The sequence below is a fragment of the Oncorhynchus mykiss genome, chromosome 23 (assembly GCF_013265735.2).
Source record: "Oncorhynchus mykiss isolate Arlee chromosome 23, USDA_OmykA_1.1, whole genome shotgun sequence".
Taxonomy (NCBI): Eukaryota; Metazoa; Chordata; class Actinopteri; order Salmoniformes; family Salmonidae; genus Oncorhynchus; species Oncorhynchus mykiss.
Window position 1 is genome coordinate 12,729,512 of NC_048587.1, and position 19,319 is coordinate 12,748,830.

The 19,319-nt window shown below is 39.0% G+C and overlaps 1 protein-coding gene across 10 annotated transcripts; it reads left to right on the forward strand.

Moving 5' to 3' along the window:
• Positions 1 to 336: 336 nt before the first annotated feature.
• LOC110502277 (protein FAM204A) lies at positions 337 to 17,846 on the forward strand. 10 transcript variants are annotated; one of them, XR_005039148.1, is made up of 7 exons: positions 337 to 761; positions 951 to 1,041; positions 1,521 to 1,563; positions 2,474 to 2,579; positions 4,442 to 4,531; positions 16,912 to 17,180; positions 17,571 to 17,609. XR_005039148.1 is itself a non-coding variant. In XM_021580186.2 (7 exons), the coding sequence occupies exons 1-7, from the start codon at positions 483 to 485 to the stop codon at positions 17,620 to 17,622; spliced, it is 771 nt and encodes a 256-aa protein (XP_021435861.2). In that variant the 5' UTR covers positions 338 to 482; the 3' UTR covers positions 17,623 to 17,846. The 10 variants fall into 10 exon arrangements, 8 of the variants coding, with proteins under 8 accessions (XP_021435866.2, XP_021435865.2, XP_021435864.2 ...); XM_021580186.2 differs by having other exon boundaries at positions 338 to 761; positions 17,071 to 17,180; positions 17,571 to 17,846; XM_021580187.2 differs by having other exon boundaries at positions 339 to 761; positions 2,477 to 2,579; positions 17,071 to 17,180; positions 17,571 to 17,846.
• The last annotated feature ends 1,473 nt before the right edge of the window (positions 17,847 to 19,319 follow it).

Here is a 19,319-nt window from a genome sequence, read left to right on the forward strand (position 1 = left end):
TGGCTAGAATGGACGAAATTATAGTGAACACCTGCATAAGGGCGAAGCAAGGAGAAGACTCACTACCCTCCCTGTGCCTAATAAAAAAACACAACCCTCCCCAAAGCATTGTTTGGGTTGTGAAAATTCTACCCTTTTTTGCAAGTTATCGCTCTACAATTCTGTTAATTCTACCAGGGACAAGTGTTCAACATCTCAGTAATAATCTGAGATGCGCATTACAATTGTAGCCTAATAAAGACGACCTGGAACGCAACCATGGGGTTTTGCGCATCGATAGAAGAACAGTTCTCATTGGTAGAAGTGACATTGTTTTACCCAATCAGAGCGGTTGTTTTGCAAGAGTCATAGTGTCCACCAGGAAGTGAAAAGGTTTACAATCTTTGATTTTGTTAAAAAAAAAAGGTATACCAGTTTGTTTTGGATTATGACTAACACGTCATAACCGGAGTATACATCGTTGTTGATTTGCCCTTCTCAACATGTATAGCGGACTTTTACCGAGAGGTCTGACCGATGCAGAAATTAGTTCAGATGAAAAAGACGACCAAGGTGTTGCAAATCAAGAAATAGACGCAGCTAACGTTCAACGTCCTGCAGTTGGACTTTCGTGTGGTCTTAAGCAAAATTGTGTTACACTTGGAGACACAAGTTATTCTTGTATCCAGCCCTTCATAGAAAATTACCTGTGTTTGGACTCCTTACCCGGGATTTCCGAGGAGAATTGGCAAGAATGTCAAGTGTTGCACCACCTTTCAAAAGCAAGTAAAATGTGGATAGGCTACTCATTTGAAAAGCTACATTGTATGTTTTAAAGTGACTAAAGACACTAACGTGATATACCCATCACGCAAACATAATTAATTAACTGTTGAAAATGAGATTTTCATGATTTGGGTTAATGCTTTTGTTATTGCTAATTGTGAACGGTTGCACTTCATGTTCTTTAGAAATTTAAAGAGCAACAGAAGAAAAAATGTGAGATCAACACAATGAAGCTCCCCAAAAAAAGACAGCAGAGAAAAGGACGATATAAGAAAGGTGAATTGCACTTTTTAACACATACCCACAATAGCCACTGAAGATAAAGATCAATGAGATCTTTGCTCTGGTCAGATGTAAGCCTAACCTACTTGACCTATCCATCACGGAAATAATGGAAAAGGGAAAACCAGAGCAGAGGGGTCATCCTGTGTCCAAGTGTCTCATGATCCTTGTTTTTTAAAGTGCCTATTCACTGACTTTCATTTGTCCTTGTTCAATTCTGATTATAGCTAGAAGACTATTAACTAAATTATAAAGGTTGAACTGGAATGGATCCACGGCAAACATAATTAAATGATATACAATTCCATCAAAAGTCACTGAAAAAAAAATAGTCAACCAGTCTACCCCTTTTCATTGTTTTTGAAGGGATATAACCACAGTGCCGTTTATATTTCTGAGGTCATGAGTCATGACACAATACAACAAAGGGTGATTTTTGGAGTTAAATGACTGTGTTTCACGTCACTAAACAGATGAAAAATCAGCAACTAAGAACATGGTATCAAACAATGAAAGGTAATGTAGGCTATATCTATTTTTGAAAATGTAATTGTATTACATACAGTTGAAGTCGTAAGTTTACATACACTTAGGTTGGAGTCATTAAAACTCATTTTTCAACCACTCCACAAATGCCTTGTTAATTAACAAACTATAGTTTTGGCAAGTCGGTTAGGACATCTACTTTGTGCATGACACAAGTAATTTTTCCAACAATTGTTTACAGACAGATTATTTCACTTAATTCACTGTATCACAATTCCAGTGGGAAGTTTACATACACTAAATTGACTGTGCCTTTTAACAGCTTGGAAAATTCTAGAAAATTATGTCATGGCTTAGAAGCTTCTGATAGGCTAATTGACATCATTTGAGGTGAACCTATGGATGTATTTCAAGGCCTACCTTCAAACTCAGTGCCTCTTTGCTTGACATCATGGGAAAATCATAAGAAATCAGTGAAGACCTCAGTTGTGATCCTAACTGACCTAAGACAGGGACTTTTTACTAGGATTAAATGTCAGGAATTGTTAAACTGAGTTTAAATGTATTTGGCTCAGGTGTTTGTAAACTTCTGACTTCAACTGTAGCTCTACAATAGACTCTTCAAGGCTGAGTCCCAGTACTTCACCCACTACAGCTCGCATACTTTCTTCCATGGATTTTAGAATTGTGGAAACTCGCTCTAGTCAATGCTTAGGCTACACCAATCCTATGCTTTTTAATCCATGATGGTAGGTGTTCAAGTGCAGACTTCTGAAAAAGGGTGGTGAATCGGGACATAGCCTTGTTGGTGTAGGCCTACCTAATAGCCTATTTTACTAGGGCTTTCTAAAAATTGCATGGGTACTTATCACCCATGTATATTCTAAACATATGCTGTAGTCTTGTAATGAACATGAACACAATTTTTTTTTTTTCTCAGCAGAGTACCTCAAGCGGAGCATGAAAGGCATCGGGATGGGCTTACGCAGTACTTTGGCATCAATGATAGATTTCAACCCTCTGCCTGTAGCAAGCCTGCTCCCAAGGTAACAAAGATGTCTGCCACATTACTCGCCTGCCTGTCTGTGTTTAATGCCGTCAAGTTATGGTAAAAGCATTGAACGTGTTCTGTCTTTCCATATCCATGCCTGTGTAACTTCTCATTGTTTTATCAAATATGACAGGTGGATTAAGAGGTTTTTAGACTCAAATCTGACGTTGAGTAAAATATAAAAGATAGTGTTAAATGTAATGATGAGATTACCTTAATCTTGGCATTGGGATGATTCTCCACTGTCCTTTTAGGTTGAGATTAATGTAAGATGTAGATTTTCTCTAGAGAGAAGTGTATGTACTGAATGTCTGTACAAAGACCTGACAGCTCCTGCACACCTTGTTACTGTTTGTGGAAAGCTCCGTATACAACAATAACATAGCCTTTCACACTTTGAGTAGCCTAATTGTCAGACCCATGAATCTAGCCTTCAGGGGCATGGATCTAGCCTGCAGAGCACTATCTTAGGCTATATTTTTGGAAAATTATGTATGGAAAATGGAATCACAGACACCTGCTTTTGTTTTTGTGTGTCTCAGCCCTGCATCTATGTGCTGGGAAGTGCTGGCGAATAGCTGTAGTGTGTGTGTCATAAGATAAGAAACTCTTGGAAAATTAGTTTATTTCTAAATGGATTCAAGTAAGAAATTAAGTTATGTACTTGATAAGTCTGATGTAATAGAACAAGAAAGAGACATACATATTTTTATATGTAAATTGCCATGTAAGCAAAGTGGTTGCAAATATAATAATTGTGTATAAGATGGGGAATTTGTCCTAATTCAATTGGAAGTTCTAGTAATGCTTATTTTGAGTGTTATTTGAATGCACTATCTCAAAGTACCATAAAATTAAATTTTTGCTGCGTCTTTTTTTCTCATTCTCAAAAGAGGAGACCTACTTTGAATGGATAAGATATAATTAACAAGAAGCTGAATTAAACAGAACTTGTCAAGTCAACATAACGAGAAGGTCTTGCTCCTCCATGTTCAAACATTCTCATTAGTGATCAATGTCATTTAGACATTCATATTACATTAACAAATGTTAAGTCAATTACACACTAGGCACAAAATATTTTCTTTGGGACATGCACATTCAGTCTATAATTCAGTTCACATTGCCAGCAAAAAGGCTACTGTAAAGTTGTGGTGGTAGAAGTTTGTATATATGCAGTTATTACTACCATCTTTCATTTCATTATTAGGTTTTTCCAAATTCATTTGAGGGATGAGTGTGCGTCCATAAACAACTTGAGTCTTTATATATATGTTTATAAATGCCATTTAGCAGACACTTTTATCCACCGCAACTTGCAGTCATGCGTGCATACATTTTATATATATGTGGGCCCAGGAATCAAACCCACAATCCTGGCGTTGCAAACGCCATGCTCTACCAACTGAACCGCACAGTCCTTGAATCATTTTTATGAAGATGCTTCAGAGCGGGCTCCGCTAATATAAAAGTATAACATCTTGCCTGTCATGTGCCCTGTGAAAGAGTTTTGGAGAAATGCTCTTTACTGTACTACTTCGGATAGTCTCCTTTTTTAGGGAACCACCCTGCCATCAGTGACCAGGGGCATCTTTGCCCTCTCCCCTGCCCCAGTCTGTAATGGAAATGTGTGATTAAAGAGTCACATTTATATTTGGTGGTAACCCCCCCCCCCCCCCCCCCCCAAAAAAGATTTCCCTTCTAATATCCAATCAAAAAGGTTTTCATTTGTGAAGGAAAATCTACATATTTGTATTAATAGCAATCCTATAAAAAATAAGGCCCGGGGGAAGTTACTCTTAGATTTGACCCCCCCTTTCTATTTCTAAAATCACAAAATGTTCCCCTTCTCTCCAGTCCAGCCTAGAAAAGAGCATAGAGAGCGCCATCGCTGAAGGGGACTTTGGGAAGGCGGAGGAGATGAGCGACAGACTCGCCACTCGAGAGGTACGTTGCACTGATAAGAGATCTTTGGGGCGCTCCCGCTGTGACAAATCAAACTAATGGATCCGTGGCCATTTCTTCCTGCAAAGACATAGGGGAACAAAAACACACACAGGCACACTTGATTGAGAAGTCCTGCAGCCCTTTTCCATTGAGTTAATGGAAATCCCTCCCCCTTAGTTTTGAAGTGTGGCAGTGTCTAAAGGACTTTTGGCTCTGCTTTTTAATGAAGGGGTACATTGCCTTCAAGCCAACTTTTAAAACATTCTCAAGGTGCAAGTTTCATACCTTTGAAGTGCACACGTCCCTAAATGCAATGCCTGCAGTTTTGAAACCACTCGTCTCGGCAGGCATCATGGATCAAGCGGTTTGAAGCTAATTTAGTAGAGAATGTAGCCCACGCACCCATAATTGCAGTTAAAAAGACACAGCTACTACTTTTCATAGTTGGGGATTACAGTATGTTCAATTGTCACAACTAGAGGTGAGAGATGTGATGCTCTTATAGAAGCAGTGATATTCATGCATCAGTACAGCATATACACTTATGTCTGTCAGCCATGTACCTAAACCTTATTTAAGATAAACACTTGAATTTCAACAAAGGTTAAGCAATGCACGCAAAATCGTCATACTCTATCAAACATTAAAACCTAGTTCTCTATTAAAAATGTTGATGAGGGACACGCAGGGTAAGTGATTTGATTTTTACATGCCAGCAGACTGATGTTGAAGGCTGATTCTTGTACCCAGCATAAAACAGACGATAAAACACAATAATGCAAATGGACAAAAAAAAAAAGGTTAGAGAAATTAAAATTAAAAACTTGCTTTGTGGCTGACAAAGTGGCACCTGTAGTTCCAGAAAGCCTCTTAGAGTACTAGTGGATTTGGGCAGACTTAGCTGAGGTTCTTTGCCTCTCTGTCACCTCCCTTGTAGCTTGCCAGGAACATGAAGGATGGGCTTGACAGCAGTCTGGCAGCCATAGCTCACTATGTATCTGTGTTTACCTCATGCTTAGAACAGTGAATTGACTGAAGTTTTCAAGAAATTCTCACATACAACAAAATTGGTGAGTAAGAAACTGCATTCATTGTTCTGTAATGCCTGGTAACATTTAGCCCAATATCAGCCTGTCTGTAAAATTGTCTAAATGACAATGAGAGCTAATGACAAGTGACCTACAAATTCCACTGACTTCTTGTAAATAGATAGGAAAATACAGCAGCATACAGTACATTATTCTACTGTAGTATGTTGACCATGTTGCACAGAAGGGGATACTGATGTGTTACTGCTGCAATATCCCTTTTCAAATATGTTTTTCTCTCGTCTCTTTAGTGGATGTTGGACCAAATATACTGTATCTACGGTAGAGGGTAAACTTGAGAGAAGTGTAGTTTGCTACAGATGGCTCAAGTGGTGGCTGCTGGCAGCGTCAAGGTTGCGGCTTCATTTCCTAGATAAATAATAGCATGTGGCATATTAAACATGCTCTGGGGAAATGTGCGTAGAAGTGGAGCGTTTCATACCCACGTCTAATTCTTCCTGAGTTCAACCTCATTGCACTTTGCAAATGATGATTGAGACACTAGTGTTGACTCTGGACAGTCCTATGGTGACAAACATTTAGTGGATCAATATTCCCAACTGTGGTCAGAATACATTTCAAGGTTATTATTGAAGCGTCTCATTTGATACTGTATGTAATGGCTTATTTGTTTAATTTGTTTACAGTCATAACACTTGAGACATTATTATGGCAGGCTTTTTAGTGGAGGAATAGTACCATGTTTTCGTAATGGAAAGAACGGAAAAGGATTTAGACAGCTGTGAATTACTAAAGAGGGCTGTGTCTGTCCCCCAAGGCATTGATTGTAAAGAAACACAGTTCACAGTGTGACACCAGGTTGTCACAGTATTTCAATTCTCAATCTACCAGCATTGCTTTTCGAACCAAAGTGAAATGTCTGACGATGTTCCTCCAATAAAGGAATTGTTTGTTTCTGCTGTGTTTTTGAGCTCGCGACAATCAATTCATTATTTTTTTGTTGACTTTGAATCTGAATATTAAAACAATTTGGTGAAACCTTTTTTTTTTTTTTAAGGCTCCTTAGAAATTCTCTGATACATGTGCTTTCATCTGTTCGAGTTCTAGAATACACTGCTAGAATATTACAGGTTGCTTTGAGATTGTCTCCATTTAAACTATATATTTAAATATTCTCCAAAGTCTGAAATTCTTTGTTTCAAAGTTCAAAGTTTCAAATTCTTTGTTTTAAAGCTCGGTTCTTCTTAAAAGTTCAAGTTAAGTATTAAGTCCACCAAAATACGACACAAAGCAATCACATTTCTTCTTAGGTATCTATTCATATTATTAACTGGTACCTTACTGAGGCAGTGTTGTTTCGAAGGAAGCTCTTTGGTTTTCATCCCTAATACCTTTACATTTTAGAAAACCATTGTTTGCAGATAGGGTTGGCAATGTTTCTTCTTTTCTCACGCGCAGTTTGGTTTGTTGATCTTTTGCAGAGGCGTACTTTTCTTGTTGTTTCTCAAAGGCTGGCTTAGAAGTCCCAAAATACTAGGAATAGCTTCTGGCCCCTAAAGTACTTCATAATATTAGTTCAGTAGATTGAGTGGTGCAAGTCTTCCAATTAGGGCACTTGCGACGCCATCCTTTGATTATTGAACATTATTTTACACAGCTGTAAGTTGCATATGGAGTAATTAATTTCCTTAATTAGCATAATATTAAGTGCTATATATAACTCACTCACCCTCTGTCAGGAGAGTTGATAGGATCCGGCAGCTCATATTTAAAAGATGGATTCCAGAAAGCATTCCTGAAAAATGAAACAAAGAGGACTGTAGTCAGTTAAAACGTATATCCAATAATACAGAAACTGTTATAAGCATTCATGACAGCTCATAGCTTCTTATAACTGCCTACACAAGTGCATAAATGCCCATTATTCATTCATAATGTATTATGAATGAATTTAACAGCTAGCCTTAAGGAAAATAGCTAAGCACAACTTAATCCAATGGTGATTGTAATTCACTGTCTCTTCAGCAGACTTCCATCCTGCAACAATTGAGCACATCCCTCTCCTCTACAAACCGAGCAATAAGCTCCCTTTATTTAATATTTTGTTTTTTTACTCTGAGGCAGTACTTTTTATATAATAAGTGAAAATAATACAAGACAAAAGACTGTCACACCGTGTTAGTGCTTCCAGTTTCCCCTTAGCAGTGATCACAGCTATTAGCGTACATTACCACTTCAAAACAGAAACTTGATATTCTGACACAATAGGGGGTGTCATGTCCTTTTCATGAGTTCCAGAAGCTAAAGAATATGGAAATGATGGAAAGAAACACCTGCATGGTTCATCATAAACACTTGTCTAACCACTGGTAGTCTAAAGTACAGAACCCAGAGAAATTACACTCTTCAACACACCATAGATAGATGGTTAGGAGTGACATTTCTGAACACAGAAAGAAAAGCCAAATTATCCACAGGTGCTGCTCGTGGCAATAAGTAGCAAATTAAGTCACCTGACGTTAGATCATTGTATGACTGAGATATAGGCCTAGAGCTATGTAAATGGTGGTTGCTTGAAGGCCCAGATATATTGTGTCCACAGGCTAACTTGCATCTTTACTTCTCATACCACTCAAAATGGTATGATATTATTATGAACCTAATTTCTTCTACCATTTCAATGAAGCCAGAGATACAGTACCAGTCAAAAGTTTGGACACACCTACTCATTCTAGTTTTTTTTTTATTTTAATTTTTACTATTTCCTACATTGGAGAATAATAGTGAAGACATCAAAACTCTGAAATAACACATGGAATCATGTAGTAACCAAAATAGTGTTAAACAAATCAAAATATATTTTAGATTCTTCAAAGTAGCCACCTGCCTTGATGACATCTTGGCACAACCAGCTTCATGAGGATTGCTTTTCCAGCCATCTTGAAGGAGTTCCCACATATGCTAAGCACTTTGTTGGCTGCTTTTCCTTCACTCTGCGGTCCAATTCATCCCAAACCATCTCAATTGGAGGCCAGGTCATCTGATGCAGCACTCCATCATTCTCCTTGGTCAAATAGCCCTTACACAGCCTGGAGGTGTGTTTGGGGTAATTGTCCTGTTGAAAAGCAAATGATAGTCCCACTAAGTGCAAACGAGATGGAATGGTGTATCGCTGTAGAATGCTGTGGTAGCTATGCTGGTTAAGTGTGCCTTGAATTCTAAATAAATCAGTGTCACCATCAAAGCACCATCACACTAGCACCTCCGTGTTTCACAGTGGGAACCACACATGCGTAGATCATCTGTTCACCTACTCTGTGTTTCACAAAGACACAACGATTGAAACCAAAAGTCTCCAATTTGGAATCATCAGACCAAAGGACTGATTTCCACCGGTGTAATGTCCATTGCTTGTGTTTCTTGGCCCAAGCAAGTCTCATCTTATTATTGGTGTCCTTTAGTAGTGGTTTCTTTGTAGCAATTCGACCATGAAGGCCTGATTCACGTAGTCTCCTCTGAACAGTTGATGTTGAGCTGTGTCTGTTACTTGAACTCTGAAGCATTTATTTGGGCTGCAATCTGAGGTGCAGTTGACTCTAATGAACTTATACTCTGCAGCAGAGGTACAGTGGGGCAAAAAAGTATTGTCAGCCACCAATTGTGCAAGTTCTCCCACTTAAAAAGATGAGAGGCCTGTAAATTTCATCATAGGTACACTTCAACTATGACAGACAAAATGAAGGGAAAAAATCCAGAAAATCATATAGGATTATTAATAAATTTATTTGCAAATTATGGTGGAAAATAAGTAATTGGTCACCTACAAACAAGCAAGATTTCTGCCTCTCACAGACCTGTAACTTCTTCTTTAAGAGGCTCCTCTGTCCTCCACTCGTTACCTGTATTAATGGCACCTGTTTGAACTTGTTATCAGTATAAAAGACACCTGTCCACAACCTCAAACAGCCACGTTCCAAACTCCACTATGGCCAAGACCAAAGAGCTGTCAAAGGACACCAGAAACAAAATTGTAGACCTGCAGCAGGCTGGGAAGACTGAATCTGCAATAGGTAAGCAGCTTGGTTTGAAGAAATCAACTGTGGGCACAATTATTAGGAAATGGAAGACATACAAGACCACTTATCTCCCTCGATCTGGGGCTCCATGCAAGATCTCAACCCGTGGGGTCAAAATGATCACAAGAACGGTGAGCAAAAATCCCAGAACCACACGGGGGGACCTAGTGAATGACCTGCAGAGAGCTGGGACCAAAGTAACAAAGCCTACCATCAGTAACACACTATGCCGCCAGGGACTCAAGTCCTGCAGTGCCAGACGTGTCCCCCTGCTTAAGCCAGTACATGTCCAGGCCTGTCTGAAGTTTGCTAGAGAGCATTTGGATGATCCAGAAGAAGATTGGGGGAATGTCATATGGTCAGATGAAACCAAAATATAACTTTTTGGTAAAAACAACTTGTGTTTGGAGGACAAAGAATGCTGAGTTGCATCCAAATAACACCATACCTACTGTGAAGCATGGGGGTGGAAACATCATGCTTTGGGGCTGTTTTTCTGCAAAGGGACCAAAACGACTGATCCGTGTAAAGGAAAGAATGAATGGGTCCATGTATCGTGAGATTTTGAGTGAAAACCACCTTCCATCAGCAAGGGCATTGAAGATGAAACGTGGCTGGGTCTTTCAGCATGACAATGATCCCAAACACACCGCCCGGGCAATGAAGGAGTGGCTTCGTAAGAAGCATTTCAAGGTCCTGGAGTGGCCTAGCCAGTCCAGATCTCAACCCCATCGAAAATCTTCGGAGGGAGTTGAAAGTCCGTGTTGCCCAGCAACAGCCCCAAAACATCACTGCTCTAGAGGAGATCTGCATGGAGGAATGGGCCAAAATACCAGCAACAGTGTGTGAAAACCTTGAAGACTTACAGAAAACGTTTGACCTCTGTCATTGCCAACAAAGGGTATATAACAAAGTATTGAGATACTTTTGTTATTGACCAAATACTTATTTTCCACCATAATTTGCAAATAAATTCATTAAAAATCCTACAATGTGATTTTCTGAAGAAAAAAAAAATCTCATTTTTTCTGACATGGTTAAGTGTACCTATGATGAAAATTACAGGCCTCTCATCTTTAAGTGGGAGAACTTGCACAATTGGTGGCTGACTAAATACTTTTTTGCCCCACTGTAACTCTAGGTCTCCCTCTCCAGTTTCATCATAGCGCTTGATGGTTTTTGCGAATGCACTTGAAGAAACTTCTTGTTTCTTAAACTTTCTTGAAATGTTTGATATTGACTGACCTGATATTGACTGACCTTCATGTCTTAAGGTAATGATGGACTGTCATTTCTCATTGCTTATTTGAGCTCTTCTTGCCATAATATGGACTTGGTGTTTTACCAAATAGGGCTGTCTTCTGTATACCACCCCTACCTTGTTGCAACACAACTGATTGGCTCAAACGCATTAAGAAGGAAAAAAATCCCACAAATTAACTTTTAATGAGGCATTCCTGTTAATTGGAGTGCATTCCAGGTGACTACCTCATGATGCTGGTTGAGAAAATGCCAAGAGTGTGCCAAGCTGTCATCAAGGCTACTTTGAAGAATCTCAAATATATACTTCTACAATGTAGAAAATAGTTTTAAAAAATAAAGAAAAACCCTGGAATGAGTAGGTTTGTCAACTTTTGACTGGTACTGTATATTAGGAAAGAAACCCATACCACCATGGCATGCATTGCTTTGGAAACCACTGTTTAATTACTGTAAAGCAAAGGTGGCACAACGTGGCTATTTAGGTGAGAAGAGGAGCTGAACTAAGACTTTCATGTTATTTTGGTGTTTTCTCTTTTCAGTAATTTTCCCTGTAATGCCACATTTTTTAATGAGCATTGCTTTTGTGGAAAACACTCGTTATCAGATTTAAGCTGTGCCCGCCCCACATCAGAAAATTAGGCTCTCTTCCTCTCTCCTGCAAGGCCCCCGGGCGACTGAGAAACAGTTAAGGAAAGTCTCTTCTTCGTTCCTTTTTCCTTCAGCATAAGCAATTCATCACTGAATGAACTCTTATTGTATGTATCTCTGGATGACTCACATGCAATTTCTGCCCATTAATTTTGAAATGGATTTTGTGAAATGGGTACTAAGCTTTTATCAAATGCTTGGGAATCTCATTTAGATTATTGTATTTCATTAATTACTTGATAGGCAAAGCATACTTTTCAATGTAGATTTTTTTTTTGTGCTGTTTAATTAATTAGCATGTTTTCTCTTTTAATTAAAGCCATTTTTTTTATTAAAGCCCACAGCAAAACACATATATAATTTGTTTGTAATTAGGCCTTAATTGGTGGTAGTGGAAGCTTAGCACCCTTAGTTTCTTTTTTCATGATTGCCATTTTATTGCCAGTCAGTCATTAATTAAACTGTTTTTCTAATTAGCTTATAAAACTGTTGATGGCACATTATTGTAAGTATGAGTTCAAAGCTTGCTAATAAGCCTTCCCTACTCAGAAGAGGCAAGATAATGGAATATGTACAAAGCAGGCAAACTTTCAGACTTTTTTTTTTTTCAGTCCCTAAAGATGACAGTATCTAGCATCAGATTATTAAGGGAACAGAAAAATAGAGACATGCATTATACCACTGGCTGTTCGGCAATATCTTCCCAGGAGTGGCTCTCTTTTTGCATGTCATGTAATGCTGTTTGTCAAATTGGCAGCAAGATGACATAAACCTCTTACACGACTGCCCCCTGAATGACAATAATGCTAATCTTTATTGAGAGAATATGGCAATGCATCCTGAATAAAAAAAAAAAATTATAAGGGGAGGATATACAGCTCATGGCTTTGATTAGATAAGCAGTCAAATGGTCTCACCAGACAACCAATGCCAGTAATGCTTTGATGTACTTAGATGTTTAACAGCTACAGAATAAGGACTATTCGTCATCACAAAAAATAGGACTGAAATTCCGTATTGACCAAGGTTCGCCCACGTCCCAGGACTCAGAACCGGTTCCAGCGACTGCCAACACAACACCTTAGCTGTTACATCAAGAGATCTAAAACCTCTTGACGAGGTTGCTATGTGTTGGATTAAAGTCGCGTCACTACCCCTCTTCTTCCCCATCTCAAGTTCCTAATGCCTGGGCACACCTTCGATGGCCTCAAGGTAGCGCCATCACACTTCTGACACCAATTCGCAAATTAGGTGGTAGCCCTGACCGTGACTCAAACTTGGGTCATTGGCTTGTCAACCCAACTCCTCGTAGCCTTTATGCCAAGATAAACTCAGGACCTCTTGATGAGGTAGCTACTCACTACAATATATTGCATACAGTGTTTTCAACTTACATATTGAACACTTTGACATACTTGATTACATTGTGTATGTTTATTCATACTGTAAATATTGTTTAACATGTTCTCACCTGAGATTTTAACTCACCACCTCTTGGTTCACGGCATTCCAATCTTCCTGCTACGTGTTATAAACGTCCCTGGGACAAACCGGGAACCAGACAACGGCCAGGGGACCATGACACAACATCCAAAGAACGTCCTAAAAACCGTCCCTGGGACAAATTGGGAACTAGACAAAACCTCCAGGGTCCATGACACAATGTCCCAATAACGTTCAGGGGACCATTGGACAAACCGGGAACTATTAAAAACGTCCCGGAGAGAACGTTCCCTTGGGACCATCACACAACATCCTAAGGAGTAGTAAAATTAAAGTCCTGCGAATGTCCTGACATGGTCCTCGGTGACGTCCTGGGAACCTACAGGGAACTAGACCAAGGTCCCCTCAGAGAACATTCCTTTGGGACCATCACGCAATGTTAGAATGTTTTTAGAAAGTCCAGTGGGATAATAATCGCTTCGTAACCATTGAGGGACCTAATGGGAACATTGCCGCATGTCTCCAGGACGTCCCCAGTTTGCTGGGCTTCACTCAAATCATTGTCAAGACTTGTTCTTATCAACATAGTAATTTCTTTGTTTAACTTGCACCGATAGGACAACCAATAATTGGAAATAGATTAAATGGCATCAAAGCAATTTAGTGGACAGACTGCCTTATGCTTCATTGTTGCAGTAATGCTTTTACATGGCATAAACAAGGTCAAGTTGAAGTATAGCAATCTGACTTTTCAGACTAGAAACCCATTTTCCTTTTTTTCCCCTCCCTACCTCGATTCTTCGAAATTAGACTGAAATTACATATGAGCTGCCTAATCTGATATTTATTCCATTCTTATATAGCCCTGCTTTCCAAAGTTGACTAAGGCCACATTATTTAGGCATTAAGGTAGTGTGATAAGGGAATTAGGCTGGTCATTAATCGTTTACACGTCAAATGCAGCGGAGCAGCTCGGGGTGGTGATTTAGCGAGGCAAAGCCACATAGCCCCTGTTAATCCACCTCTCACATGTTTTAATTGGAAGAGGCTTCCCAGGATAGGACATTTTATGAATGGGTTTAAGGCCATTTCTTCCTTAAAGCCATCATTTATTTCATATTGTTAATACCAGCCTGAACACTTTATTAATATAGAGAAGCATTTACGTTAAGTTGAATCTTCTCTCCCTACCATTGTCTTTTGAAGCTGCTGTTGTTTTTGTAATGTGTATCTTGGAATATCCAAGGATTCTGAGAAATGCACAGAGTTATCAGTAAATCATTGTGATGACTATAAACTCATGTTGGTAAACTGGTTGAAATACCTGCAGGATCCCCAATGTCTTGAATACTTTGGAAGGGATTCCATTTGTCACTGACAGAAGCCACATCCATGCTGTCTATGCAGTAGGCTGTGCCGCAGCATAGAAGTCAACTCAAAGGGGACTGTGATCGATAACTTGCATTGTGTCAATATAATGGACATGCCTTATCTTTAACATGGCCTGTGCTGAAGTGATATATATATATATATATATATATATATATATATATATATATATATATATATATATATATATATATATATATATAGCATAGCGAGGCCACATATTTGGGATTCCACTTGAATCTCTATGACAACCCAAACATGAGTGACAACAGAAAGTGGTACTATTGATTTAACTTTCCTAGTGGTTCTAAGCTACTGCAGCAGCGGCAGTATAATGCAGCAAAAAATTTGCCACCTGCAAACCTTCCAAAGGTCACAGTATTAATCCTTTGAATAAACCTTGTGTTAAACAGAGGCTATGCTCACGACAGAATTGAAAGAAAAGAAAAATGGTTTTGGGGAGAAAAAAAATTGAAGGTATCGGACACTAAATCTTCATTTTAACATTGGTCTTACGGAAACATGGAATAGGCTTGTATGACTGCCTTAAACAAAGAACGGATGAGGTTTTTGTGTCGAATAGGCCCATTTTCTTTTCTAGCTTTGTATTTTTATTCTGGCAGCAAATGTTTTCATTTCTGCTGGTTTGTGATTTGAAAGGATTTGGCACTAAGACACACACAAGGGGAGGGGGAGAAAAAATCCTGAAAAGTGGATCAAAAAAGTAAATGAAAAATAATGTCATATTACTGAAAATATGAGAGGCTAATTTGTGCCGACTTTTTGCTAATTTTGTTCTCGCCACAGAAAGAGGAGCCGTCACCTGCTCGGCGCCACAGCGCTGACAGTGCCAGTGATCCATGAAATAAGCTGCCGCTGGCTTTGTTCAGATAAGAATGAACAAATCTGCACAATGTACTGCTCTCGGAATCTCATTTTCATACTTGCATGCAGGCTAAAAGAAATAAGCTGTTTGCAGGCTTGATTAATCAGACATTTGAGGGCTTTTTTTGTCTCTTTGATCTGTTCTGTCGCCTAGGTAACTTGGTTGACATTAATGTTGAGCCCCAGTAAAGACAATCAGGGATGTAGACTGCATTGAAAAAAACAAAATGTAAAGACCTTTACCACTTTAACCGCTCAGCGGCTGCAAGAGAAAGAGAAGAGGGGGGAGGGGGTATGTGAGAGGGTTTTAATTATGTCAAAGTGTCAATGTGTCAGTGTCTTTTTGGGGGGGGGGGGGGGGGGGGGGGGGGGGTTAGGAAGGTGTGGTTTCTAGACATTTTGAATTTCAAATGCTCCCCACAGGAGAGCAGGTTAATGTGGGTAATCCTTGTGTTACAAAACATATACATATCTGGTTGTAAAGCTCAAGGAGCCATTTAGCATCTTCCAATTTCATTATATTTTCTCTCAAAACAGATGCCTTTTACCCAACGACTTTATTTTTGGCAAATGTGTGAACGCAGGAGAATTGTCAACAATTGAATAAACCTTCAGATTTATGATCCCAGCCTGTGCCACATCCAAGCAAAAGCATTTAGCACCTACACCACTTAAACACGGTGCTCAAAACGCCCTGGTATTATCTGCTGGCAAATCTACTCTCAACATGAGAATGATCACCCATTGTAACTTTCCCTTTCTCAAGAGTTCTGCCTAGAAAACATGATTTTATAGGCCTTTAAAACCTATAAAAAAATGGCAAGGAATTAGAAAACTGTCATAGTATGTTAGCTTCAGGTTATGCAGACGCTTTTACAAATCTTCCAAGTGACTGTATAGATGAATGCCTCGAGGGCCCAGCCGGAGCCCAGTACTTGCAGCCAGCTGAAGCCCTTATCTTAAATCCAAGCAAAGTACCATTAATCTTTTTGAAAGACCTTTATGGCTTTTAATGTATCCCAAATTAGAACATTTTACACCCTTGGTTCCTGAAATATGGTGATAAAAAGCCTTTAGAGTTAAATGTTTCCTAGCTACTTGCACTGTCCTGCTTAATCCCAACATGTAGTCTTTCTAATAAAGTTTATCCCACTTAATTATAATATATTTTTTAAATTGACTAGCATATTGTTGTTGTTGAGAAATTGTGGCACATTTCTTCACTACCTTTTTTTTTATACTTTTTTTTTCTTTCCCCTGATTGTACTCTATGAATGTTAGAAATAATTACCTAAAGGTTTGGAGATTTGTTCCAAGTGTGGAGTGACTGGATGTAGCCTTTTGTTTCCTGTGCTTCTGTGTGACTGGGTTTATTGGGATTATTCTGCTCAACAATACATGCACTTCCTCACTGATATTTGAACAAAATGTTTTTGCCTCTTGCAGTCATGGTCATTCCTTTAACTTCTGATTTAAAGATCTGCACGTTTCAAATAAAATGTTGCCTTTTACTGTACATTCAAACAATTAAGTAAATATTACGATAGTCATGGTAAATGGTTGACTGTCTTATTTTCGATTACTGTTAAGCAGTTGAATGTGTGTTTACTATGTTTTTTTTCTTCAGCAACCCACAATCTAAGTGCCGTCATTGCTTCATGGTCAGGGTGAGACAAAATGGGAACCGGAGGCACTCATGAGAAGCCACCCTGACATATCAGTTGGAAGAGCTCTGCTTGCCAGAGAGACTGATTTACATCATCTAATGGGTCTTCTCTTTCAATAGTTGGCTGTGAAAATCGCGCAAGCCACCGATTGCCGTGACTTTGTGCAAAGCAAACAGGAAGTGGAGGCTTCGCGGGCAGCCCAGAAAAGGAAGAAACAAATTGCTTGGGGGTTTGTCTTTTTTACTCTCCTCCCCACAATTATCTCCCTAATTTACATTAAATCGCAGTTTGTTAGCGACATACATTTGTTATGCGTATTTGGCTAGCTTGCCAGATTCTTTCTTACTTATTTCATGCACAGGTATAAATACATGCTAGGGTTTGACTATACAGAGAAAGTGTGTACTGTAGCCATCACTTAACATTAGACGGGCACTTTTGAACTGTCACAGTGGATGTCATGGTAAGAGTATGTGTATAATGTGTTATGCTAATGTCTATGAACAAGCTCTCAAGAACATGGAAATATGTTTCATTCATATTCATTTTTGTCGTTATAATTTCTGTAATACATTTTGCAAAGAACTTTTGCTAAATCAGTATTTTAACATCAATTCAGGTTTGAAGCCAAGCAAAGATGGGAAACCAAAAGCAACATGGGCTATATGTGACTTTTGTCTTCACTGAAGAGAAAGAAAATGAAGATTTGTGTATTTTCTCAGTTAACACAAACGTCATTAAATTAACATTTTTGCTTATGCATATAATTTTTTCTTCACGTTTGTACCATCATGTTTGTGAAATTGTCAAGATACTGTACACAACTAACAATAAAACATCTAATCTGTAAAAAAACAATGAATTTATGGAATATTCAAATAAATTCTGAGCACTCCATGGTGGCAGCTTTATGTGCTGTTTTCCACTACATTTCTCCGATTTATTTTTTTTTTGTTGCATTTCGGGGATTTTTTTCCCTTCAAATTAAATCTGGTGTACATTACTGGATGATGCGTTTATTCATTGCTGTAAAGTGGGTTAATCATGAAGGTGCTCCTTTCTTCTGAGGAGGTAGTGAAAGAAAAGATTAGGTTCCTAATGCAATCTACAGGATAATGTGCGATAGGATTTGCCAGTGCAAAATGAAATTTGGCTGCTGTAAACTGTTGTGAGCAGTCGTAAACTGTGTGAACAGAGGGACATGAAACAGAGGCTTTGCTGTTGGCCTTCACCCATGCTGAGAGAGATGTCATTGTTCCTCCGCTTAAACAAGAAGCACGGGATATTTCTAAGGAGCCTACTCTATAGCTGTAAAGAGTATGAGCGGTGATTACGTTGTTGTTTATTCCGAAGATTTGATGCTCCTCTTTACAGTTTCTTTGCACTGTGATCTTCTTTTGCTCTGCAACAACCTGCTCTCCAACTGGTCCGTCCCAAATGCTTCCCCCAATGCAGATTGCGATTAATTATTGTAATTTCAAATTGCATGCGGAAAAAGTGCACGACTGGTAATTGCCATTATTCATAAACCTATATTATTTTGTTAACAATGCAAAAGGATTGCTTTGCTACAAGGCAATCTGGATGAATCCACCTCAGTTGTTTGCTCTTCACACATTTTTGCACCTACTCCTATTCTCATAGTTTTGCTGTGTATGCTGAGTCAGTCTAGCACTGCAAGAAAAATAGGCAGAACATCAGCATAAAAAGTTTACTTGACCGAAGCGGCTTAAAACTGTGAACATCTGAAAAGGGCTGAGAACTACAATGAATTCCTGGTTCTGCTTGTCAAAGTGTTAAGAGTATAACTTACTGTCACTGGCAATCGTTTTCAGAATTTTACATGATACTATTATTTATTTGTGGGTGCACATTTTGTGAGAAAAAAACTGCCAAAATAATGGAAACACTTGAGTAAAAGACAGATACAGAGTATATTGAAAGCCGGTGCTCCCACACAGGTGTGGTTCCTGAGTTAATTAAGCAAATAACATCCCATCATGCTTATAGTCATGTATAAAAACATGTTGGGCAAGCCATTATTTTGACATTAATTTGGCTACCATGGCTATACCCCATAAGATGGCAATCCCCCCATCCACAGGGCACGAGTGGTCACAATGTTTTGATGAGCATGAAAATGATGTTAACCACGGCCATCTCAGTCACCAGATCTTAAACCAATTGAACACTTATGGGAGATTCTGGAATGGTGCCTGAGACAGCATTTTCAACCACCATCAACAAAATCTATTGTTGAAAAATGGTGTCCCTTGTTTGGTAGTAGTGCCCTCCAAGCTCATTACTAAGCTCTGGACCCTGGGACTGAAGTCTTCCGTTGCATCTGGATCATGGAATTCGTGACGAG

What these genes read in the sequence shown, in the direction of transcription:
- LOC110502277 (XM_021580183.2), top strand. Translation starts at nt 483, where the DNA reads ATGTATAGCGGACTTTTACCGAGAGGTCTGACCGATGCAGAAATTAGT. An exon ending in AAAAGGACGATATAAGAAAG is followed by an intron (nt 1,042 to 1,520) that starts GTGAATTGCACT and finishes GTCACTAAACAG; the next exon opens with ATGAAAAATCAGCAACTAAG. An exon ending in ACAGACTCGCCACTCGAGAG is followed by an intron (nt 4,532 to 17,070) that starts GTACGTTGCACT and finishes CTCTTTCAATAG; the next exon opens with TTGGCTGTGAAAATCGCGCA.